At 38.7% G+C, this 27,225-nt stretch overlaps 1 protein-coding gene across 4 annotated transcripts in view; it reads right to left on the bottom strand.

Moving 5' to 3' along the window:
* The window catches only part of ATP6V1C1 (ATPase H+ transporting V1 subunit C1), a 40,859-nt gene extending 17,889 nt beyond the window's left edge, over positions 1–22,970 (bottom strand). Inside the window, exons 1-6 of one of the 4 annotated variants that reach the window (XM_072949571.1) lie at positions 22,155–22,335; positions 11,343–11,414; positions 10,700–10,872; positions 7,058–7,228; positions 5,954–6,021; positions 719–804 (exon numbers count right to left, since the gene is read on the bottom strand). In XM_072949571.1, the coding sequence (XP_072805672.1) occupies positions 719–804; positions 5,954–6,021; positions 7,058–7,189 (286 nt within the window). In that variant the 5' untranslated portion in view covers positions 7,190–7,228; positions 10,700–10,872; positions 11,343–11,414; positions 22,155–22,335. Of the gene's footprint in view, positions 1–718; positions 805–5,953; positions 6,022–7,057; positions 7,229–10,699; positions 10,873–11,342; positions 11,415–22,118; positions 22,337–22,768 lie in introns of those variants that run through there. The other 3 variants (XM_072949568.1, XM_072949569.1, XM_072949570.1) reach the window with 3 other exon arrangements.
* Between the last annotated feature and the right edge of the window lie 4,255 nt (positions 22,971–27,225).

The raw sequence follows: 27,225 nt of genomic DNA, 5'->3' as shown, positions 1-27,225 counted from the left end.
ATGTTCATTTAACCAAGTCACATCAGTCACCTTTACCAGGACAAAAAAGGAAAGGGTTGTTTCTTATTATAGTGACATATCAATAAAGATCTGCCTAATTTAAAGTGAAGCAAATGATAAAGTGCTATTTCCTAAGCAAACAACAAATCCAAGTACAAATGACAATGAGGCAGCAACCACCTTTCTAAAGCCGTTATTACGCAGAGCAAACTCTATGCAAATACTAGTTTCTAAGACAGGTCAGTAGTAGGCTATTCTATGGATTAAAGTAAAAAAAAAGCCATATTCAAATCGGAGACGAGGAGGCATTACTCTGCAATGAAAGAAATAATTTCTATTCTAAGGCTTTAGCAGTTGGATGCGTTAAATACGAAAACCTAGAGAAGACAGCAAGTGTTCAGCTGAAACAATGCTGAGACATATAACTGGGAAACACACAAGTAAATCCGAGCTGACAAATACATCTCAGAAAGAACTAAGATAAAGCTTTACAATATTGCTTTTGGAAGGATCCATATCATAAGCTGTATTATACTACGTAGGACTGTCTTATGAGAGGTTGCGTCTCAGGGAATAGGATGTAACCAGCAGTATCACTAAATTCAGTAATAATTATATTTTAATGGTTTTTTATTGTATTTAATACCCTTATCTACAGATCTTTTTTAAGTCATTTACTTTATAGAAGTCAACATCAAATCATAAAGCATTAGCTTACCTCCATTGGCCAACAGATTCTCCTGAACTTTATCTTTACTGTCCTCCAATACATCAGCCATATACTGAGCCACCTTCTTAACCACCCTTGGGAGAAAAAAAGAAAATCAATCATTTCCAGGAAAACAACCTAAAATCCATGCTATACAATGACTATACTACATAAAGACATGAATTTCACTCTATGTGCCTATTACACTATCTATATAATAAAGAACAAATGGGTCTTAACTTCTAAAATAATATTTTAAGGACAAAATGGACCAAGATTTTGTTACACATAAAACTCAGCTGAACAACTGTAGTTTTAAGGAGACTACTACATGCAGTACGTTTATTAAGTCTGGAAAGAAAGTAGTGGAAAGTTGTGACTATTAAAATTTTAGTCAGTATTCCATTGTAGGCTCCATGGTTGAAGAAAAAAACCAAATCTTAGAAATTTTTCACAAAATGTTGTGATCAGAGTTTGAAAAACAGGAGCTTTAAAACTTGTTATCACTATTGTTTCTAATGGCAAAAAAGAAAGTTGAGAACTTTTTAATAGGATTTCCTTACAATAAGACTTTATAAACAAACAAAGAAAAAAAGTAGCGGAAAATTAGTGAGAATAAGCTGAAAAATGGGCAACAGATCTGACTGTGCTGCAAGGGCTGAGAACGAAGGGGCAGCAGGCGTTAGTTACATGCGTGTCACCAGTCTGCTCAGGACAAAGAGGGGGATCCCAGAGGCAACAGAACACAAGCAACAGAGTGATAAAGAATGTGGTCCTACATTATTTACTCTTTAACAATTTACTGAGCATCTACTATTTGAAAGGAACAATGCCAGAGAGGAAGCCACAGCATCAAAACTACTGAGGCACCAAGATATCACCTTGTCAAGCCCTTCACCTTACAAATAAAGACAGCCAGGTATAGAGAGAATAAGTGACTTAGTCACAAAAGTCACAAAACCAGTTCATGGCAGAGCTGCTACTAGAAACGTGTCTTGACTTTGGAGTGCGGTGTTCTTTCCCCCATCCCATTCCTGTCTCTAGGCTGTGGGTAGGATACAAAAGCATACAAGAGAAAACTCTCTAGATTCACATTGCTTAAAACTGAAATGGAGAGATACCAAAAAATACAGATGACTAAATACAAAGCAATCTGTAGTAAGTGCCAGCTGAGATGACCCGGTTACAGCCAGAGACGCATAAAGGAAAAAGAGATCACTTGCAGCTACTATAATCAAAAAAGTAGAATGGGTCATGAGCAGGGCAATGAAGGATAGGAATGGTTTTAAAAGGCTGATGAGATGCGAAGACAGTATATTCTTCATATGAGTCAAGATCTGGAGAGGCAGAAGAGCAAAGAACGATGAGGGATCCAGACTGCCCAGAGTGTGGTGCTGAGGAGAAAGGGAGGTTGGGCTGGGAAGGCAGGTGGGGGCCAGACTGCCTCTGATGCCAGCCTTTAGGGAGAGATGTCATATGGTCAAAACAGGACTTGGGACAATTACTCTGATGACTTTGTACTCAATGGCAGGGAGTGTAAACTGGAAGACAAATTAAGAAACTTCTGCAAGATGAACCAGCAAGGGCCAGAAAGAAGCAACAAAAGGGCAAAATCTGAATGACAATCCTACGCTGCATGACCTCAAACCTACGAAAGTGGAAGAGATTCAGAAAAAATGATGTAAGCCTCATGTCTTCAACATGTTTAACCTGGGCTTTGTACATACACTTGGCTGTGTCTCCAAAATTCACCCATTCCTTCAAATATGACAAACTATCATTCCCATATAACTTGACAAGCATCCTGTAAACAGAATCATTTGCTAGGAACCTTCAAAGATGGGCATGTTTCCACAGAAACAGTTCGGAGTGTAGAATGGCTGTGCCAAATGAATTAACTTAACATCGCATAACTCAGAATTTGACAATCTCCCTACATATCTCTATAAAAGTACCTATGACACAAAGTCACCTTAAAAAAAAAAAACTACTCTAACGACTAGATTACTGAAAAAGTATAAACTATACTTTACTCCACATACCACAATGTTCAGACTTAAAAACTGAAACATTTAAGTCAGTAAGCTAGCATCTAGCATTACTACCAAGGTCTAACCTTAAAGACCTTAAAACCATGTGGCTTTTAAATTCCTCATATCTTTCAGGAAGACTGATAAAGACAAGATTGTGTAACAGTGCAGAAAATAGCGGAAAAACTGCATGGTAACTTGCAACTCTTCTGACCAAATGAAGTACATTTGCCCTAAATATTTTTCAGACTACTTCCCTAAAAAAAAATGTACGCAAACTTTAAACTATATTCAGGACATCCCATTGACAATTTAAGGAAAAGACCTAGAAAGCCACTGAGGTGATTAATAAGGATCCAAGTGTTAATAATTATATTTTCAGGAACTTCCCTTCTCAATGTCACTTTCGTTGTCATGACCTAAAACTGTAATGAGGTAGGTGGGACTGCAGGGAAGGCAATCACCTTGGGGATGGCAACTAGGGAAAGTTTCCTCAAATTCTTTTCTTAATTAAAAACCTATAATCAAGAAATCAAGAGACAATTCTTACCATCAGTTTTTTGAGAGTATCAATAATTATTTCCATATCTGCTTTATATGAATGCATGGGATGCTTTACCCTAACAGCAATCTGTTACCTCTTCTTTCATCCTCTCTTTTCCATTTTTATTGCCTAGTTGAGATTTTTAATATCTCTTGCCTAATCTACTGTAACACTGGCTCCTAACTGGCCTTTCTGCCTGATAAATACATCTTTAGGTCTATTTATTTATTTACTACATGTCGTTATGTTAAAATATCTCTCTGCAACACCTCAGCCTCTATTACCAGAGCCACTGCATCATGATGGTTCTAATAGTTCAGAAAAGTGTAACAGCATAAACAGGAAAACCTATCTGCACAGATTCCAAGAATAAGTTTCACTCTGTAATAGCCTATAAGGAAACAAATATGAAAAGGAGTATATGTATGTATAACTGAATCACTATGCTGTGAACCAGAAATTAACACATTGTAAACCAACTATACTTCAAACTAAAAACTAAAAAAAAAAGAAAGAGTAAGTTCCCCTCTATTCAAGTGTGTTCCCTTAAAGCTTCAATCAAATGTACATTTCTAAGATTCTCCAAAATTCTATATTTTACAAATTACACCTATTTATCTAAGCCCTAAATATTTAAAAAGCTCTGTATTCCAAGACTCAAAAGGATTGTAGACTGATTTTGTCAGTTAATCAAAATGCAGGAAGTTATTAGGAATCCCATACCCATCTGCAGCTAAAACACACAGTAACTGAATTTCAAAAGTGACTAAACCTGTAGTTTAGAAAAACTCTTCTAATATAACTGAATTTTGAAGACAAAAGCATCACCAAATACATCTGCAAATAAATGGTGTAACATCCCACGTTCATGGATCAAAGACTTACTATGCTAAGATGGCAATACTCCCCTAAATTATCTACAGATTCAATACAATCCCTATCAAAATTCCAGCTGACTTTCTGCAGAAATTTGACATGATATTCCTAAAATTCATATGGAAATAAAAGGAATCAGAACAGCCAAAATTATCTTGAAAAAGAAAAAGTCAGCTGGAGAACTCATACTTCCTGATTTCAAAACTTAATTACAAAACTACAATAAGCAAGGCAATGTGGTACTGGCATAAGGATAGGAATACTGAACACAACTGAGAGTCCAGAAATAAACCCTTACACTTATGTTCAACTGATTTTTGCAAGGGTGTCAGGACAACTCAACGGAGAAAGAATAGTCTTTTCAACAAATGATGTTAGGAAAACTACATATCAACATGCAAAAGAATGAAGATGGACTTCCTACCTCATACCACACATAAAAATTAAGTCAAAATGGATCACAGACCTAAATGTAAAATTATAAAACTCTTTGAATATAGACATAAAACCATGTGACCCTGAATTGGGTGACAGTTTCTTAGATATGATATCAAAAATAGAAGCAACAAAAAATAGATAAACTGGATATCAAAATCAAATATTTTGTGCCTCAAGGACACTATCTAGAAAGTGAAGAAAACCCACAGAATGGAAGAAAATGTTTCCAAGTCATATCTGACAGTGGAGTTTTACCTAGAATATAAAAAGAACTCTTACAAGTCAATACTCAAAAGATAAATAAGGGAATTTAAAAAATGGGCAAAGGATTCAAATAGACACTTGTCCCAAGAAACACAAATGGCCAACAAACACATGAAAAGATGCTTAACACATTATCCATCAGGGAAATGCAAATCAAAAACACAATGAAGTACTACTTAACATCCACTAAGATGGCTGTAGTCAAAAAGATGGACAGTAATTAAGTGCTGTCAAGAACGTGGAGAAATTAGAACCTTCACACACTGTTGTTGAGACTGTGAAATGATGCAGCCACTTTGGAAAACAGTCTGGCAGTTCCACAAAATGTTAAAAATACAGTTATCATATGACCTAGCAATTCCATGCCTAGGTACATACCCAAGAGAAATGAAAACGTAAGCATACACAAAAGCCTGTACACAAATACCCACAGCAGCATTACTCAGATTAGCCAGAAAGTAGAAACAACCGAAATGTCTATCAACTGATGAATGAATTAATAAAATGTGGTTTATCTACACAAGGTAGTATTACTCGGTAATAAAAAGAAATTAAATGTTGATATATGCTATAACACAGATAAACCTCAAAAACAGTAAGCTGAGGAAAAGAAGCCAGTCACGAGAGGCCACATATTGTATGATTCCACTTATATGAAATGTCCAGAATAAGCAAATCTATAGTGCCAGAAAATAGATTAGTGGGCACTGAGGGGTAGGGAATAACAGCTAATGGAAACAGGGTAGTTACGGGGCAGGGGGTGAAAACGTACTAGAATTTATTGTGGCAATGGCTGCACAACTGCGAATATATGTAAAATCACTGAACTGTACACTTAAAGTAGGTGAATTGCATGGTATGTAAATTATCTCTCAATAAAAATGATATTAAAAAGAATCACCATTTTCACACTTCAAACAGGTGTATGTTACTGCATGTAAATTGTATCTTCATAAAGTTGATTTACAAAGAAAAAAAGCCACTGTTTTCTAAAACCATGCCAATAAGCAGGGTATTCATGTGATAGCAAACCCAATGTCCAGGTAGCCCGACACTCTCGTTTGCTCTAGTCCATGCATATAAATACATTACCCTTCTACAAATGCATCCAGTTTAGCCAGTTCATCTGACAAGCCAACCAAGACATCTAGCGTGCCAACCTAAAAGGGAAATACAACACTTTATTACCTAAGTTTCATCCTTTAAAAAAAAAAATTAAACAAAATACAACATCTTGATTTGAAGGGCCCACAAATCTAGAGTTCTCCTTATTTTCGTTAATAATATGCGTGTGGTTAAAAAATGTCTGCTAGACATTTCAAAGCTATTTATATGTACAAGATAATCCTCTAATTCATGGGCATAACCACCAATTCAGACGTGAAGATTCCACAATGACAAGTCTGTGCCTCTGCTTGCACTGCCCAGTGATGGTGGACCATGTGAAGTCATGGTTTATGACAGCAGCTCTTAAAGCGGGGGTCCGTGACCGTGCATCAGAGGGTCTGTAATTGAGTCTGCATGCAAAACTATATGTGTCTAAATGAGCAAGTTCTGGAAGAAGTTCCACAGTCTATATCAGTGTATCAAAGAATTCATAATTCCCCAAATATTAAGAACCAGTAACTAAGTATTTCTTAAATAAGTGCTATGTATAACCAACTCATTTGGTTAACCAGCAGGATATAAACATCATGTGCTTTTCCATTCTTTACAAAAGTTCAGTCAATTCATCACTGGCAGCCTGCTTCACTTAAAGGCTGCTGGGATACTGATGTTTAATAAAAGTTAAATAGATAAACTAGATTAAATAATTAGGTTAGATTTGCCAAGTATAATTAAAGAGGTACAACGGTAAAACATTTACAACATCAGTATTACATAAATTTAATAACAGAAAAATGGATTCACTGTGATATTTAGGAATATATAGTCCTAAGATCTCATTAAAATTTAAATTACAATTTACAGAAACACAAAAGTTTAGGAAAAATGTTACTTCACTTCTAAAATCTCTATTTCTTCATTACCTAAAATCTGAAGATTGGAAAGAACAAGACAGGTTTTAAATTATGCCAATGGCAAGAGATTAGAGTTTTCTTTTGAAGGAACCTGGACATATCATCTCCACCAAAAGTAAGCAGAGACAATCATCCACCCCTTCATGATGAACTATTCTGCACAGTACAGTTTTACCTTTAAGTCAGGAATGTTGAACTTGGAGGTAACAGCAAGATTATTGTTCTTTGTAGTTGCCGCATGCAACTTCTCCCACGTTTGCTGACATGTTTTCTCCCCTGGAGCTGATATAAGCCAGAACTCAGTCATGTTGTTTATCAGATATTTCTTCCAAAATCAAGAAATACTCTGAAAGGTGAAACAAAATATATTTAATATCATTTGTTTCTAAACTATTTCAGAGTCACAGGGTAAGTGATAAGTATAACCTGTTTCAAAACTGATTCAACACTGATGTATGATCCCAAGCAAAGTCGAGTTTACTTACCTGGAAGTAAACCCACAAAAATGGCGATTTATTTATGATACTAGTAAAAAGAGATGATAAAGACCTAATACATTCTAAAACGGGAATTATTCAAGAAATGATACTGCATAGCACAGAGAGAATTATACTCTAAGATGACTTTTTCATTATTACTGATAAAGTTGCATTGAGAGCTACTCTCTCTCAAGTGGCCAACAAACTAAACCCAGGCTTGCTAATGATGGTGAGCCCAGACAAGAAGACATTCAGAGCATAAAGTTCTAAGGAGGCCATCCAAAGATAAGCTTTGATTTGAAAACAAAATCCTCACTAGCCTACTTAAGAAATTGCAAATGTTAAAGTTTTTATGTAAATATCCTTCTACCCATATTCTTTTTCCAACCTGGTTTTTTCACTCAACCTATTCTTAGAATTATTCATGGTGATTTATATACATGTAGTTCATTCATTTTGTTATATGGCATTTTATGAATAAACTAAAATTTATTAACCATTTTCCTCTGGAAGGATAGTTACATTGCTTTACTTTTTTTTTTTTTCTGTTTTAAACAATTCTGCAGTGAACAACTTTGTATATGTCTGTTTTTGTGAGTCTCTCCAGGACAGTGAGGAATAAAATAGCTGAACTGAAAAGTATGACAATGTGGTAGACTATCTTCAAAGACCGAGGCAACATGTCTTTCCATGCTCTTGGCAATGTGACTGCCACTCCTCCCATCAAAACATGGAGTCTATCTCCTCTCACTGTGAATCTGGCCTTGTGAGTTGCTTTGACCAACAAAATGTGCGGAAGTCATACTATTCAAGTTCAGGGTCCAGGCCTCAAGAGACCTTGCAACTTTCACTTCTGATTCTTGGATGGCTGCCCTCAGACCACTACGGAGGGAGGCCAGTCTAGTGGAAGATAAGATACGACACGGCAGGAAACAACACTGCAGCTGACCACCAGCATAAACTGCCCAACATGTGAGGCCATCTTAAAACTTCCTGTCCAGCCAACGCCCCAGCTGAATGCCGCCCCTCAATAAGCACAGGTGAGACAACCCAGAGAATCAGGAGAAGTAAGAAATCACTGTTTCAAGCTCTAAATTTTGGGATGGTTTGTTATGTGTCATAAGATAAATGACAAAGACCGTTGCTGATGCTATTGAGTACTGCCGAACTTTCTTCAAAGCAGTTCTGATTTAAGTTCTCACATCCTGGTAAATACACTGTTCATAAGTACATACACAGTTACGGGGGGGGAAATGTATAGGAGAAGGGCTTTCGCTGTGATTTTATTTCTTTTCAATTAATTTTATTTCTTTAAAAAGTTATCAGGACAAATACGGCAAAAAGTTAATATCTGTTAAACCTGAGTAGTGGGAACATGGATATCTGTTAATCTAAAATATCTGAACTTTTTCTGTATACTTAAAATATTTCAAAATTAAATATTTTAAAAACAGTTATAAGAATGTAATTAATTCATGATAAATTAAAACAGAACGCTCAGTAAATTTGTAAAAAATATTTTAGTGAACTTTCAAATGGAATATCCAGAGAATTATAGAAGTCTAGCCACCAAATTAATCCTCCAAGCACAACTTTTCTGTGTTAACTTCAGTAGAAATGCTGTCTAATCTGTTTATATCCTCTTATGACCCAGCATAATATATTGAACACAAACCTTTCTGAGGTTTTGGAATTTCTCTTAAAAGAAGTATTTTAGGGTCAACATATTCAACCATTCTAACTATATAACACTGCAAAGCTAAAAACCTGGGCTACATCTGCAGTAACCCCACAATCTATTTCAGGAACTTGCTTTTTAAATTAAATTCCTGAAGAAATGTTGTGGGTCTGTCTCCTGCTTTCCTGTCATTCCCTGTTCCTGTCACCTGCCTTTGTCCTTTGGCCACTATGGCCTTGGCTGCCTCCCTATCTCTGGTCTCCTCCATCTAATATTCTTGCACTTATCAAATATAGCTTTTTTAACCCAAACACCAATCACAGGATTACCTTGAACTAAAGTCTCAGTTAAATTGATTAGAGAATCCAGTAACATCTTTGAACCTCTTTTAATAACCTAGATCTTCTGGAGTTTGAGATTTACCAATGTTAGCCACTATATATAAAAACAGATTTTAAAAAGTTTTTTCTATATAGCACAGGGAACTATGTTCAATATCTTGCAATAACCTCTAATAGAAAAAAATATGAAAATGAATACATGCATATGCATGACTGGGACATTGTGCTATACACCAGAGATTGACACACTATAATTGACTCTACTTCAATTGTTAAAAAAAAAACCTAGATCTTCTAAGTGATGATAGTTTTTGGAAGATTGAGGTTTTATTACAATTATACAAGTGGTTCTATTAAACAAAGCATATTTGATAACAGTTTTATGCCTCCTCTCCCCCAAAGTGGCACGTGATGAAATCAATTGTTAAAGTCTTCCTGACAATATTGTTCAATTATGGAAACTGCAGCTTCTTCAACAACTGTGGTAATATGAGCTATTACAGTAGATGTCACTATCATACCATTCAGAGTTCTAGAAAATCTTTTTTAGCCAACAGGTTTCCAAAGGATTCCAAGAAATAAGAAAGAGGATCCCATTTTCTTATCTGTAAATACCTGCCCTACCCTACTTTACAGAGGTTTTATTCAGATCAGATGAAAGAATGTCATAATTCTTAATAAAACTGGAGTCCAGAAATGTCTAGGAAAATTATAGAAAGTCCTCTAATTCCATCTTTTCCCTAGAGCCCTCTCTAGAGCCTGCTTAGAGATGAGAAGGTAAAGGTGTTTTCCCCTTTTGGTACTGTGCTATACACCCTTACTTAGTTCTCACGAAAGTCCATGGCTAGGTAGGAATGCTCGGGGAGGTAGTAACGTTGGTACTACACTACCAATGGGCAGATGCTGCTGAAAGCTTGCTATCTGACTGTAAGGCCATGTCCCTTCCATTGCGTCATGCTAGGAGAAGAAACTGTTCTGTATCTGAGCCCACCTGGGCTTTCCTATTTGGAGGGAGATCCACATGGAACCTTAAACCCTTTCACCCTAGGTTTATTCCAGGCTCAGAACACCGTGTAGGCCCAGTGAATTCTGCTAGATTAAGAGATCTAAGCTGCTTTTTCTTTTCTTTTCATCCTGGATCATCACAATTTCTAAGATAGAATTACCCAGCATCCTAAGCTATCCTATCTCCTAAAAGGAAAAAATGACTCCTCCAAATAGAAAAGCAAAAAATTTTAAAGATTCATTAGAGATCACAGATGGAAGAGTGCAAACTCTGGAGTCTCAAACGAGTTAAAAGCTGGACTCAACCCCCTTACCAGTTTCCTCATCTGTAAAATGGAACACTACACATCTCTCCCAGAGCTGTTGGAAGGAACGAACAAAATGATGTAGCCACATCTTCTCCTTCTTGTTCAGCCTCCCTTCCTGGGGATGACCGTATTAGCTGCTGCCACAACCCATCCTGCCCGCAAAGGCTGTTCCCAGCATCCTAGATGGGAAATATCATTTACTTAATACCTTGTAAATGTCATTCCTATGTACTATCACACAACTCCCTCGTTTTTTCATAGCATGTTTTCCTCTCCACGTGACTGGGAAATCCTGAAGGGCCAGAATTTTATCTTCTTTTCCCATGCCTGACAAACCAGCACACATAATTCCTGCCAACAGCAGGGACTTAATAAGTGCTTGTTTTATGAATAAATGAAAGATAAAATAACAGTGACTCTGAACCAATCAAAAAGCCTGATAAGAGAAAAAATTAAGGACAAGAAAAATATTTAAATCATGATTTAAAATTTTTTTTTAATTTAGAGTCTTTCAGAAAACAAATCCTATTTAGAGTAGTTTATAAGTTAAAAATTGGTATAGTTGCAGATTACTAAGTCCTTGTCTTCCGTTATTTTAAGGGTGAATATAGTCAAAAATATAAAACAGAGGGACTGAGGGAGAACACACCCGTACTTCAGGTGATGCTACGGCCTTTGTTCTTCTACCCTCTGGTCAGAGCAAACCAACCATGCGAGGAGCCTGATGGAGAGACAAGCTCTTTAAGTATCTAAGGATAAATGTGAGAACCGCCCATGAGGAGAACATCAATAAGTTTTTTGCAAAATCCCTGTTTGCTCTGTATTTAAGCAATCTCCATTGTTATCCTGTCACTTATATAACTGACATAAAAAATTTCTCCTTGAAATTTAAGAATAATTTAAGCTCAGTTCCAAACAAAATTTATCTTTGCAGGTGAATATATATGCTTTTATTGGTCAAAGATGAAATCCATGTTGCTAAACACATTTCCCTTTCTCTATGAGCCGCACAGAAACAGAGTGAAAATTGGTATCCACTGGTTATCTCACCAAGAGTCTGGACACCACCTCCTCCTCCAACTGCTTCGACTGACTTGTTTTTATTCCTAATTATTTCCCTTTGTTTCATCTTGTATATGGAAGTCAGGCATAAATATAGGCAAATCATGTGTTAAACAAAAGAGAAAATTATTAAAAAGTCATTCCTCAAGACTCAGATCTACGTTTAAGCCCCTCTGTTAGACGCCGTGTATACAGTTTCTCTCTTGATGATCTTATTTGCACTCAAGGAGATTCCAGTCTACATGCCAAACTCCCTCTCAAGTTTTATCTCCAGCCCGCGCCTCTCTGCCGCATCTAGAGCTGTACCCAGCAAGTCTCCACAACTGACTACAAGACATCTCCACCTGGATGTCTCAAAACAAACCCCAACATTTCCAAACTCATAATCCCTCCCCCCATACCTGGTGCTACTCCAGTGCCCCGAGTCAGCACAGTTAGCACCCCGTGCTAATGAGAATTGTCAAATGGCATCAAGACAGCAACCAGTACTTACCAGGCACTTCCTACCTACCAGCACCAGTCAAAACACTTCACGTGTATTAACTCACTTAGTGCTTCAAAACAACCCTATCAGATGGGCAGCAGTTACAAACGAAGAGGCCAAGGCACAGAAAATGCTTCACATATTCCGTGAGACACATATAATATGTATCATGTCATATATCAAATGAGTACATATATTACATGCTAAGGATGAATGTCTTCTAAGCTCTCATAGCACCTTCTTTTCAGTTATTTCCCTGAGGAATGCTTTTCGTTCATATCTTTCTACCAAACAAACTGCCCACTAGGGTAAATGGAAACCGTGACAGTTTTTGCTCACAACTGTATCCTCAGTACCTGGCATCCGTAAAACCTCAAAAAGTATTTGTTGAATGTTCTTGAATGAATAAATAACTGTGAGGATTAATTTAACTTACATAAGACAATAAAGTTAAAGAACCTGGCTTATAATTAGTTAGCTCCCTTCACTTATGTATTTTTTAAAACATTAACCTATTGATATATAATTTATATACAACAAAATGCACCCATTACAAGAGTAAAGTTTGATGTGTTTCTGACAAACACACACAGCCGTGTAAACGCCACGAAAAGCAAGATTAAGAACATCTCTGTCATCCCAGAGCCTTCCCTCACACCCAGTCCCAGTCCATCCCTACCACTGCCAGCCCTGGACAGAGGCTGCTCTGCTTCCTGTCACACTACGGATTAATTTGGCCTGATCTACAGTTTCACCGTAAGTGGAAGCATACATCATGCACCGTTTTGTAACTGGCTACTTTTGCCCAGCATGTCTCTGACATCTGTCCCTGTTGTGTGAATCAGTAGCAGTTCACTCTATTTTATTGCTTAGTGTTCCATTACATAAATGCACTATGGTTTGCTTATCCATTCACCTGGTGATGGAAATTTGAATTGTTACTGGTTTGAGGCCATTAACAACAAAGGTGCTATGAACATTCCTCTACAAGGCTTTTGTGAAAATACATGTTCATTTCTCTTACATAAACATTTAAAAGTGGAATTTCTGAGTTGAATGATTAGCAATATTTAACTTTATAAGAAGCTGCCAAATTGTTTTCCAAAGTAGGTATAATATTTTATATTCTCATTAGCAAGATACGTGAGTTCCAGTTGTTTCGACCAACACTTAATGCTGACAACCTTTTTATTTTTAGCCATTCCAGTGGGTTGCAGGGGTCTCTCACTTTCCATGACTAACATAGTTCAGGATCTTTTCACATTCTTATCAGCCATTTGTATATCTTTTGTGAAGTTTCTATGCGAATCTTTTGTACAATTTTTATTCAGATCTTGTGCCCTTTTTAAAACTGAGCTGACCTTATTGAGTTGTAGGAATTTTTTGTATGATCTTAATACAATTTGAGATGTGTGTATATATATATTTTTAACATATCTTCTGTGTCTTGACTTTTTTAATGGTGCTTCTGAATAGAAGTTTTCAATTCTGATGTCCAACTTATCAACTTCTTTTATGTGATTTGTCTGCAACATAAGAAAAATGTGTCTACCCCAGGGTCACAAGGATTTATCTGGCTTGGAGTTCAGAGAGCTTCTTGAATTTGTGTTTATAGTATTCAACAAATTTGGAAAAAAATCATCATTTTCTTCAAAAATTTTCCTGCGTCTCTCTCCATTTTTCTGAGATAAAAATGGCATGTGTGTTAAACCATCTGATACTGTCCCTCAGGTCACTGAGCTTCCATTCATTCGTTTTTTTTTTTCAATTGTTTTTTCCTCTGTGCTTCAGTTTTCATACTTTCTTGCTACAGCTTCTGACTGACCTTTTGTGTAAAGTAATCTGCTATCCACTTCATGAAGTGAATTTGTCACTTTAAATGTATTTTTCAGCTTTATAAGTTCCATCTTTGAAAAATTCTCTTTCCTCATTATGTTCATGTTTTCTGCTAAATCACTGAGCATACTTATGATTCACAATGTTCAACTGTTGATCACTGGATTTTGTTGTCTTGCTTTTAAGAATGTTGTGTTCTGTTCTGACAGTCAGTTAAGTTACCTGAGGTTCTGCATGTTTCATTCAGGGCTTGTTTTTATACTTTGTCAGGCTAGGTACAAAGCTTTACTCTGGGGCTAATTTAGCTCTACTGCTAAGATCTGGCCTTCTGGGGAGTCTACAGAATGGCCCGGGGACTCAGTAAGGTATTCATATGCCTTCCAGCCCCATGAGCTTTGGCAGTTGCTCAGATTACAGCTCTCTAAGTCATTCTTTACTGACCCTCCTACATAGATGTGGGTCTTCTGTCTAGCTCCATTCTCTCTGCCAATCTGACCTGCAAATCTAGCCAGATAAGCCTTCCCCAACTCCAGTCTCAACTTAGCAAGACCAACACGCTCTGCTTGGTTTCCTCTTCCTAAACCAGAAACCCAGAGGGACTAGAGAGCTCACTTCATTTGTGACCTGTCTCTCAGTTCTTGTACTACCTCTGCTGTCCCATAACTGGAAGCAGTTTTTTCATATATTTCATCCAGTTTTCTAGCTGTTTATGGTGGAAAAGCAAGTTATGGTACCAGTTATTCCACAGGGGCCAGAAACTGAAGTCTCCTCTAGTTGTGTTGTATGTATTGTTCCTGGGTTTTTGCTTTTGCTATCTAATTGCTCTATTTGTTTCTATGTAGAGAGATTTCGCCACAACCTCCCAGCTTTGCTCAGCCCCATGTTTTAACATTTAATAGGAAACAGGACTAACAACAATGAACATGAGAAATGTAACAAGTCAGGCTGAAAAACGGTAGTAACACTATGTGTGTAAAGAATGGAGCACACCTGCTTTGGTAATAAGGGGGTAAATCTCATTTTTGTTTAAAAAAAAAAAAGAGGGATGTAGCTTGAATAAATGTCCCACACATTCATACATGTGTCATTAATTTGCAAATGTATAGCACGCTATCATAATTGATAAAATACAAATTCATTTAAATGCATTAATAAAGATATAACAACTTGCCATCATTAATATTTCCTCAATCTAAAATAATTATATATCACACAGAACACAAAAGAGTTTTGTAACTTTTTAAAAAAGGGACAATTTCTAGAAAGCAGTTTGCCGATATCTATCCAAAGTCATGAAAATGGACACACCCTTTGACGCAGCTATTCCAACTCTGAGAAGATATAGGCATAAACATTAAATTATTTTAGAAAACGATCATCTCTTGGGAGTGGCTTATAGATGTTTTCATTCTTTCTATATATTCCTGTTTCCTGAATTTTTAATGATGAATTACTACATGTAAATGCCCCCAAAATCCACACATACTGAAAAAATAAAAAAGTAGGGCAGTATCCTCACACTTTAAAACACTGAGAAGTTTAGAGACAGTTAAATGGCATGGTAACAAAGAAGCTTGGATATAAATACAAAAGAGAAAGGCAAAGCTGGTAAGTTGTAGCTGTGTCGGCAGCATGAGATCGAGGTTGGTAAACGCCCTTTTCCTCTCACTGGGAGCTACAGCCAGAGAAAACCCCAACGCCAGCCTCAGGGAGCACGGTGTAGCGGCCAGACGCTGCGCCGAGAACACGAGGACCTGGAACCCAATCCCAGTTCCCCACACCACTGTCTGCGTAAATTTCATTTGTAAAAAGAGAGGATTTGATTATCATATCCAGAATCCTTTTTTGCTCCTATATTCCATAAATCTATACTAGGTAAGGCCCAGGACTTTTTTTTTCCTTCTTCTATCTTCTTGTTAAGTCCTTCAAGTAAGTCAGGTTTCAGAACCACTGCAGTAAAGCAGGCATTTCCATGATTATACAGTGAGTTACACAGTGATTATACAGTGAGTTATATGGTAAATGTTACAAGAAATGGCAAATATTCTTTAATAAGATGGCCAGATGTCATATCATCATTATCAAGAATCACACTTGTTGGTTCTATAATGCAGGAATGATTTCTGCAAGTTTTTGCATCCTTTCTATGGCAGTTTACAAACTTAAAAAGTAAAAAGCAATATAATATAAATCAAGTACGGAACAAAACAAAATCTGGGTAAACTATTGCTTTGCTCAAGAAATGAAGAATTTTATTTCATTTATGAAGGACAGAATATAGAGAATTTTAAATGCCCTACATACAAATAGTAGGTGGTTTTGTGACCACAGTGTAGAGTCCTGATTCATTCCCAAAACTTGAAAAATTTTTCCAGCTCTCAAAAAACTGCTCTAGGTGATAGAAGGCTGAGTAACTCACAAAAACATGCCCCTAGTCCTGGTTCTTTCTTGGAAATAAAACTCAAATCTCCCTTTCTACACTGTCATCACTACCACTGTCCTTTGTCTGAGTGTTTCTGCCTTATCCTCACAATCTCTTGGACCTCTTTATCCATCTTTACCTCAGGCCTGCCTTCACCTCTCTTTCCTACTTGCCTCTGCTCCAACAAGCCATTTTGCACAAATCAACTTCTCTTCCTATTTAAACCAACTCAAACCTCCCTTAACAAAAAGATTTTCCCAACTAAGTCCAACCATGCACCAGATCCATCAATATAATCCCAGACTACTTCTCCCTCAACCTGTATGTCCATTCAAACCCATGTAATTGACTGCATTCATGCAGACATCTATTTTATGAGCCTCCCCCCCTCCCAATATAGCTCTGGTTTGACTGTAATTGCTTTCAATTTAGGGTCATCTCATTCATCTCACCAAATGTTTTTGGTGCTTAAATTCCCAGAACTGTGGTAGGGAAGAAAAACAAATAAAATGTACTCCCTGTCTTGAAGAAGCTTACAATTGTGTGTGTGTGCAGGCCTCTGTGAGCAGACAGGTCTGTAAGTGCAGGAAGAGGTAGGGGAGAAACAATGCACATGACAAGATTTTAAAAAGTCAAGTCAGAACTTGACTGGAGGCATAAGAGAAAAACTTATTCAAAATTTTAAACACTTCTATCTCATCTGACTGCAGTAAGTTTTTTTTTTTTTTTTTTTTTTTAAGCAGTAACAACTCTTGGTCAAAATGGAAGAAAGGAAAGGAGAGAAGGAAATCCTGGATCCAAAGCTCTGAGGCTGTTTGTTTCATTTACTGTATCACCCACTCCTGCGAATTTGAAGACTATGAATTATTTTCCCACCACAAATGATGTGAATGGAAAATAGAAACAGTAAAGCAAAAATTACCACAAAAACACAAGAGGTGGGGATAATGAATCCAAACAGACAGCTACTAGCATTTCTTTTGCGAACAGAGGTATGAGCCTGACCCAAGAGAGGGGCCACCACACAAGAGCACAGCACCCCAGGAAGTTCCAGCACTGATCGGCTTTTAATGCTTTCAAGAAACCAATACTTTGGCCTCTGAAATGCAACCACCTTTCACAGTAAATTAAATTTCACAATGAAGACTGAAGGTAGTCTACATGCAAAACAACTTCCATTTGAGTCCCTAAGAATACCAAGCTGTTTACTATAGTGGCTCATTTCAACAAGCGCAAGAAGCCACACCTCAGAGATCCGTGAAACACCACACAGCCTTCCAATTGTGGCACATCAACTTTTAACAGAACTGATCAGTACTGTTAAAAAAAAGTTTGCCACAATCCATTCATCTTAAAAAGCTGCCACATCCTTCCCCCTAGAAATGTTTAACACCCCACAAAATAAAAAGTAAATTTCCTCTCTGACTGTTAAAATTCCAGCCTTCAAAACACCAGCCTCTTAATTAAGGGGATTGTAAGAGGGGCTTGCTCACAATAAAACTTGTTTAAAGGTTTCCAATAACAATGGAGGATTTTACCTTTCAATGAAGACTTTCGTGATTCACACAGAATGAAATTATACAATGACCAGGACCTATAACTTATTTAAATAAATCTTAACTTTTGTGTTGTTTTGTTTTTAACAGAAACAGCATTTATAAGTGCTCTACAACCCTATTAAGGATTACTTGAATTTCAAGCCATAAACATAATTAAATATGAGACAACTTAACCTTTAAAAGGATGCATTTTATAAACAACTGCCTTGTTTTTACTTTACAGTTGGCTAGAAATAAATTTGTAAAAGCCAAGACTTACTTTTGGACAGATGCCTATCATAAACAGAAACATGTTAGGGAGGTAACAACACATAATAATATGTTTCTTTTTTTTTTGAAATCTCTTGCAGTTTCTGGTAAAGCTAGCTGAACTGGCAGACACAGCCAGGAGGGCACTGTACACCCATTATTGAGGAATCATCAGAACCTTCTGAGCTCCCAGGCCCTTCCTCTCTGCCACAGGCAACCCAACATGGACCCAAGGAGCAAACAATTCATCCCATGTCAGGGAACCCCCTGAATCTACACTCATGGCTCCCGAAAGGTTACTTCCCTTTTCCTCCAGGCTGGTATTTTGTAAGTGTCTGGACTGCAACACCACGGTCCACTAGAAGGTGTTGATCTCTCTAACACAGCGTATTCTAGCCTTAAATTCAACAAGCCAAAGACTTTAAAACAAGTTCGTTTTCCCCAATTTGTCACTCAAGTAAGCATGAGATCCTGTTTCCTGGTAATGACAACCATTTACTGAATATGCTATGTGATAAGCACTTCAATGTGCTAGTAATTTGGTACTTGATTCCTTCAAAGATGTTACTGCCACCCCCACTTGCAGATGAGAGACGAGGTAATGAAATTACTTGCCCAAGGTCACAGAACTAGGGACTATCTACATTTTACATGCTAGTTTATTAAAATACTACTCTTAACCTCTATATCCCCAACATCCAGGAGTGGGCCTGCCGCTAACAAGCCCTTAGGTATGTGTACAATAAATAAAGGATGGCACCACATGGGGTGTTTCACAACCAAATGGTACCTCTTCTCTCCTCCAGGAGGAGTTTGGAAATGTCTGGGAGCTTTACAGCATTTCCAGTATGGAGGCCACTACCAGTACGCAGCAAATGGGAGCCAAACAAGGGACAGTCCTGTCCAAAATGCCAACAGCACCCAGAGAGAAACACTGAACTACAGGCTGGTTCATAAAGAAAATCTTTCACGGTAACGTCAATCCACCTGTTAACTAGCTTAACTTATGAATAACTTCCTATTTATTGATAGCTTGCTTAAAACATCTCAAGACATATCAATCTCTTTCTATAAAACACCATTTCTGCATTTACCTAGAATTTTATTTTCAAATAAACACACACCTCATTTTAGATACAGAGCTAATGCTCCATCTTCTATTCTATATAGCCAAAGCACCTCTCCTTCACTGCCTGCCTGGCAGTGAACTCAGTAAATGTACAGCAGATTTACTACACATGTGAAACAGAATTCTCCTTTGTTATCAAGAATATAGTTTGAAATTTCTACTTCCAAGGATCACTAATGTTAACAGGAAATTTTAGACTGCCCTGGTTCATTGCCTGAGCTATCTTTCCAAGGGCATTAAGCTAGTGGTTTTCTACTATGTCTTAAAAACACTGATGAAATGAGAACCAATCATGAATTAATTTATAATTAAAATGGTATAAAATTTCACATCTAAAAAGGTTTACTTGGTCAGATAGACCAGAGTATGTACAAGCACAAAATTTAACTAGGAAGTACTTGGTCAGAACTGTGGCTACCCCCAAGCAGACTCAAGTTTAAAAAAGGAAGACTGTCCACTTGGGGACTGGTGGACCCCAAGGAGACCCTTTGGCAAAGGCTTATGTTGGTATTCCAGTTTTGCTCTTTGGTGGATGCAGTTATTTCACAAGTTGTGGAAATAATCACAGAATCAGATTTTTGAAACCCAAAGGTTTCTTTTTAGATTATAAAAACAAATGTAAGTGTGGCTCCTAAGACTAACATGCCAAAAATGAAAATGAGGACTTCCTGCCCAGTTTTAGAAGCAGAATTACACTAACCACCTAGCTCTCAGCATTTACTTTTGTCAGATCCCGAGTACTGTTTCCTTAGATTTTATCTAGTTCCTGCAAGATACACCAAAAGAGAAAAAGATCCGGGAGTTCTGAGACACAAACCTGAGGCTTGTCTTCAGCACAGTTTGAGATGTACTTGTTGCCAAAGAACCGTGATTGACACCCTGAGCGCTTTATGCCCACCTTGTAGCTCATTATCTCCTCCAGCTGAACTGTAAATGGAACAGCTTCACTCAAACTAACAGAAAAGCAGTTTTTAAAGCACTGACCACCACTGCCAAATCCCTTTGGAGCTGTCCTACTCAAAAAAGTTCACCAGAAGTGCTGAATCCAAGATTACAGTGCGCTAGGAGAAACTCACCCTTCTCTCTAGCTGTGACTGTGCTAAGCATTGGGCAGGTAATCAGCAGTCAGAAGATGGTGGAAGTTACGCCAGACTTGGACAAATCACTTTGTCTCTAGGTCCAAGTGTCTAGACAGGTCCCTATTGATACAACGAATGGCATTTTATCTACTTTCTCTCAAAGACCTGGGAGAACAAAATAAACACGAAAGGTAGCCCCTATGCCTATTGTTCAATAAAAATTATTCTGGAGTAGATGACATTACCAAAGGGTAAGTCTGGAAGGCCAAAACAGGTTTTTGTAAAGGAGTCTCCCATCAACCCCCAAATGCTCCAGCCTCCCCTCTAATTTCAGGACTGCTCAGGAGATAGTTAAAACCACCCTCAGTGAACGGTGCAAGCAGTATCTAATCAATCTTTCCTGCCCCAACTCCTTAGCCCCTCTAAAGGTGAGTACAGTTCAACATTCTCCTTAATTCCACAGCAGAGAGATAAGGCACCCTGCCTTCAAATCCTTCAGTGGCTCCCCACTTTTTACAGGGAAGTTTACATTGCTTTGACAGATCTTGGCGGGATTACAACAATGTCCTCCTGAGGTGGTCTTCCCCTCATTCACTTTTGCACCCTCTACATTCTCAGCAAAAATTTCTTTTCAAAACCCACATCTGACTCCCTGTGCTGCCTATCATTTTCACTGGCTTCCCTCTGCTTTCAGGATCAAAGCTGGGCTGGCCCTGATCCCAGCCTTCCCCCACCTGCCTCTCTCCCTCACTCCCTTCCAACTCTGCCATGCTATCCTCCCACAACTTCTCAAAAGCTTTAGTCCTCTTCACATCCCAGGACATGGATATATGTTGTTCCCTCAGCCTGGAATGTTTTCATTTACACCTTCACATCTTTTTCAGCCTCTTTTCAGATGTCAGCTGGAAAGTCGTATTTTCCAAAAAGCCACCTTTGAACCTTCTATAAGGACCATATATCCTTTATCAACTCTTTCACACCACTATCATTCTTTCAAAGTACATTTCACACTGCATGATTATTAACATCCATCTCCTCTGCTTGACTGTAAACTCTATGAGGACAAAGACCCTAGCACCTCGTACCTGGTGTATAGCTCAACATATATTAGTTGAATGAATAAGTACATGAATAGCATTCAAAACTCTTTATTACATGACCCCAACTTTATTTTCCACTTCTCTGCAATTAAAAACCACCACAAACCTGGACTTTTGGCTCCACTAGAAGCATTCTTTTCCCTCATCTTCAGGCCTTCCAATCCTGTGGCCTTCCCTGCCTAGAAAGTTCTCCCTCACTTTTCCCCACCTGTTCAAATCCCAGTGGCTTGCCAAGACCCAGCTCCAGTTATCTGTTTCCCAGGATATTTCTTTATAATGCCAGTTCATACATCTGTCCCTGCTCCACAGTTCTGAAGCCCTTAGTATTCTCTTTTTGACAATCACACACAAACTTAGTGCTACAATGTGTCGCGTGTGTGTGGCTTATCTCCCCAACATTTGTCCCAACTCCTAAGGCTCAACTCTTTACATCTGACTCTTCCACTCCCAGAGCAGTCCTTGGTACTGAGCTCTCACTGAAATACTTGATTTTTTCTTAACATACCAGATTTTTCCTCTGAAAAGAATATAGGCTTCTTACTTCTGTTTCTCAGGTGATTCAATTTGTCCGTGTGACTCTCCTCTCAAGTTCCTTTTCAGAGATTTCTTGCCTACACTCCCCCATTGTAATAAAAAATGGTTTGAGCTCTCTGGATTCTTGGTTTTTTCCCCTGCCCACAAGGACACTGCGTCCTCTCTGAGGGGCTCCTCGACCCATTAAACTGTCATCCTCCACTCGCAAGTGCGTACATCCAGCAGAGGCCCTCGCGCTCGCTGTGACCTCACACACAAACCCCACCACCACCCCAGATCCTCATCTGGGCCACTTTGTCACCGTTCATCCCCCTCAATCAAGGGAGCGGGGATTTGCTGTGACCCCCTACCCCAATCCAAGGAGAAATGTCCTAGACCCGCAGTGTTTTTTCCGCCTCTGCCAGAGTTCCCTTAGGGCCCTTTCTTTTCCCTCCTCCCAAGACAGAACCTAGGCCTAAGGTAGCGACGAACGGGCGCGGAGAAACCAGACATAGCCACCCACTCGGCTCCAACGCCACAGCCTCGGCCCCCGCGCCCGCCCCCATCCCTCCCAGGCGGCGACCACAGCGCGAGCTTCGGCCTGGCCGGGACTCCCTGTGGGGGTAGCCTTCGCTCACTGACCCAGGGAAATGTCAAACGAAGAAGTGGCAGCAGTAACAGGTACGGAAGCGGACAGCTTGGCAGACGTTAACGGCTCAGCGCTCCATCTTTCCCCGACCTCAGCTCCGGCCTCACGGCTTCCTCGACCCCAGCGCCCACGGAGCGAGTCACGTGCCCACCGGAGCAGTCAGCTGACCGCGGCCCGCGCCGCTCCGCCTCCGCGCGCGCCACTGCGCAGCCGCCGCGGCAAGCTCGCCGAGGAGGGGCGGGGCTGGGAGGCTCCGGAGGAGCCAAGGAGACCCGGGAGACGGGGCCGGCGGCCGCTGTTCCGGGGTGGGTGGGGCTTCCGCTGCTCCCGGCGTCCTGGCGGAGTCTTGTCCGCCGCCTGTGAATTTCACTGCCACAGTCCCTAAGGTTACCCCATTTCAGGTTTCTGCGGGTCCGAATCTTTGTCTCTAGCCCCTGGACAGGTTTCTTCACTCCGGGCTTTCTTTGGAAAGCCCCGTTTTCTGAGTAATGTTCCTTAAGAGTTGGCTTCAGCCGCTGATACACATTTTCCTTCCTGTCCATTTCAAGTTAATTCCATACGTGTTCATGGAGCATTTACTGTGCGCTCGTCATTGTGCTGATGTTTTTAGCTTCGTCTACCGGAGTGAATCACTCCTTGCCACGAGAGAGCTTATCTAGTTCAGGGGTATGTGGGGCGTGTGGTAAACTTCACATATAGTTGAAATCACAGTAGATAATGGGACCACGGACGGTTTTACGGCAAAGACATGGACAGGAGACAGCAAATCCTTTCGGGGAGAGGGGAAGGTAGCAAGCCGTTCTTCTGAGCCCTGCATAATTCATTGGCTTGGAAGGGTAGATGGTTTTATTCTAAAGGTAGTATAGTTTTAGAAGCGGTAGAGAACTTTGTGATTTTCTAATTCAGTCCTTTTAGATTTACACATGAGGAAGGTGAAGAGCCATAAGTCACAGAACTGCTTAGCACAAGGGAAAGTATATACCTGGTTTTAACTCTTGGCTCCACTGCTGACTAGCTGGGTAATCTCCCGGCTCAATAGTTCAGCTTCTTCACCTGTAAAAGCATGGTAAGAATACATACCTCATAGGGGTATTGTGAGGATTAATGAAGTGTACATTTGGCACAGTGCCTGGCCTGGCAGACAGGAAACAACCAGTAAATGGCTGCCATTATTACTATATATTATAGGATTCAGGTTTTCAGACCTCTGTTATGCCTTTTCTGCTGTTGTGTCTCTGCAGAAATTCACCACAGAATTTCTTAGAGCCTTAGTAATACATTAGACAGAAAGTAACGACCAACCAAACTATCCTCAACCTGCTACTTTTCACCGATTTTGGACGAAGCTCAGGCAATTCCAGAAACAATTCCATAACACAGTTTTGGAAACCTGTCAGAAATTCCAAAGGCTTTATCTGGCATCAGAAGTTGGCCCAGAGGCAATATTTTGTTAGACCTGTACCGTCCAATAAAACTTTCTTCAGTGGCGGAAATGTTATTCTGTGTTGTGCATATGGTATCCACTAGAGTTATGTGGCTACTGAGAACTCGAAATGTGGCTAGTGTGACTGAAGAACTGAATTTTAAAATTTATTTCACTTTAATTAATTAAAATGTAAATACAGAAGGCTAGAGACAACTGCTTTGGCCAGTGCAATATTAGGGTCTACATTTGAAACCTTTGGGTTTCTTTATGCTTGTGTGTGGCCCTGTAGCTGAATTCTCATCCAGTTTTAATTTTTAAACCAATAGCACAATAGGAATCAAAGTCATGTTTCACCCCCTCAATATTAAAAATATCTGGAAGGTTGGTACTTTAGAAAAAGAAATGTCCTTGTTTATGAAAATATTTTGATAAGCTAGTGGAGTGGAAGATAAACTGAGAGCTTGGGTAAATGGAGACAAAGAAACCAAAGACATAACTAAACTAGCTTCCAATAGAGATTGGAAAGGAACAAAAAATGGAGGGGGCTGTAGGGGATGAAGGCATTTGAGGAAGCATCAAGCATAGAGAGTAAGGAAAGAAAGCAACATGATAAAGAGTGTTTAGAACGCCGTTTGAAATCGTTTGAAATCGCCTCAGTTGCTATGATGTAAATCTTTTGCTGTCTGTCCAAACCTTTAATGAACTCAAATGCTTTATATGAGCTATATTTTTGGTAGAAGTATGCTCTCCAGTTTACATTATATGAAGAGCACAGACAATAAGAACAATACTAAGATCACAACACACAAATAAGCCAAAAGGGCAAACAACTGAGAAAAAAAAGACATACCACTGGCCAAAACATATGGGGAAAGGTTAACTCTTACTATTGTTCAAAAATATAAGAAAGATTAACATAAATGTACATATTTATCAAAATATGTAAATAATATACAAAATAAAACTCATATTAGCAAGGATGGAAATACATCATAGCCAATGCTGGTAAAGGTGTGATAAGATAGTTTCTCACATTGCTATCGGAAATGTCAGTTGGTACAACTTTTATGGTCAGTAATTTGACAGTATGGATGAGAAGCCTTAAAATTCTCTTCCATTCTGATCCAGTCCACATTAGGGTGGAAATAATGGAAAAGACAGGAAAATATTTATGCAAAATGTGTTCATTACATCATAATGTCTGTTTTCATCATCAACAACATTAAATGTTTAGTTGAAGAACTAAGCACCCTGTGACGGTGAAGTGTTGAAAGTGATTTGAGGTTTATATCTGGAATTTTTAGAGTTTAATGTTCAGGGTTAATGAATAGAATACACTAGACCAGTGGTTCTCAAGCAGAGGATACTTGGCAATGTCTGGAGACATTTCTGCTTGTCACAGCCTGCAGGGAGAGAGATGCTACTGGCCTCTAGTGAATTCAGAGTAGAAATCAGGAATGCTGCTAAACATCCTGTAATGCACAGGACAGCCCCACAACGAAGAATTATCTGATCCGAAATATCAATAGGGCTGAGGCTGAGAACCCTACTACTGGACTTGCGATGTTCTGAGTCCCAGTACTTGATTAACAACATAGCATACTGTCAGTTTTTTATCTGCGAAATTGAGACAATATCTACCTCTATTGTTGTAAGAATTATATGGAATTATGTAATAAATTATGGTCACACTGCTACTTTAAGATGTCAGCTAGGCTCACTCACTAGCTAAGAGATTGGCTCCTGTATGCCAGCCTCATAGTGAATTCCTGACTTGTCACCATCACATATTTCTACATATCATGCTCCTTGCTTGGGAAGAATAGAAGTGGAAAAATATTTTATCAAGAAATGCCAAGTATTGAATGAATCACAGCTTTTTAAAACATGTTTTCATTTATTCCTGTTATAACAATTAATACATATTAATTATTTATAATTAATAAGTAGAAAGCACGGATAAGCAGAAAGAAGAAAATAAACATCATCCACTATTTCACGACTCAGGGAAAATCACCTGAGTACGTCCTTCAAGAATATTCCATTCAGGGGAATGGGACAATAAGAAATAAAATATGCAATGAAATACTATTCCTATCTTGAATATGTGACACTTGTAGGTAAAGGAATATGTTAAAGCTATAGGAGTATTAAAGAAGGTCATAAAACCCGAGATACAATGTAATTCTTTTTTAAATATATGCTTGTGCCTGCATGTCTACATGTTCCTATAAAAAACTGAAATAACAGGGTATTTTTTGATTATAGATGGTTTTTGCTCCTGTCTTTTTTTTTTATTACACCATGAAAGTGTCATTCAATTAGCTTATATGACGTAGGTTACTAATAAGGAAATAATGGCTTTCAAAGCGTACTGTACAAAGAAAATAATATTCCTTGAAAAATTTAAATTTAACAAGAATAAAGTTTGGTGCCTTTGGTTGGCATTCAACCACCATAAAACAAAAATGAACAAACAAAAAAACAAATAAACAACCAAAAATAATATTTCTATTCAAATTTTTAAATTTTTTTGTTGGGGGAGGTAATTAGGTTTTACTTATTTGTTCATATTTTTTTTGGAGAAGGTACTGGGGATTGAAAGGACTTTGTGCACACTAAGCATGCGCTCTACTACTTGAGCTATACCCTACCCCCGCCCCAACTATTTCTATTCAGATGCATGCATGTATGCAACTTCTGTGACAGGCTCAGGGCAGCAGGTTGAGAGGATCTGTGTCTAACTTCCCCAGAGCAGGAGTCGAGAACATCCGTCCTCCTGGAGCCCCAGTTGGGCTGTCAGCTATGAGGTGTCTCCACTGTCTCCATGCCATCCCCTGCCGTTGAGCAGGGCCACCACTAATGCCTCCCCATCCCTGAAGCCTTTCTGACCTCTAGAATCATATATAACAACAACAGCAGCTGGACTTCAACAGCACGTAGCTTTGAGTCCAGCCCTGTTCTGTGTGAGTCTGTGTGCTTTGCATTTAATCCTCACAACAGCCATCTCTGAAACATGTATTA

This window comes from Vicugna pacos, chromosome 25 (assembly GCF_048564905.1).
Source record: "Vicugna pacos chromosome 25, VicPac4, whole genome shotgun sequence".
NCBI lineage: Eukaryota > Metazoa > Chordata > Mammalia > Artiodactyla > Camelidae > Vicugna > Vicugna pacos.
This window is presented reverse-complemented; position numbering and strand designations above follow the sequence as displayed.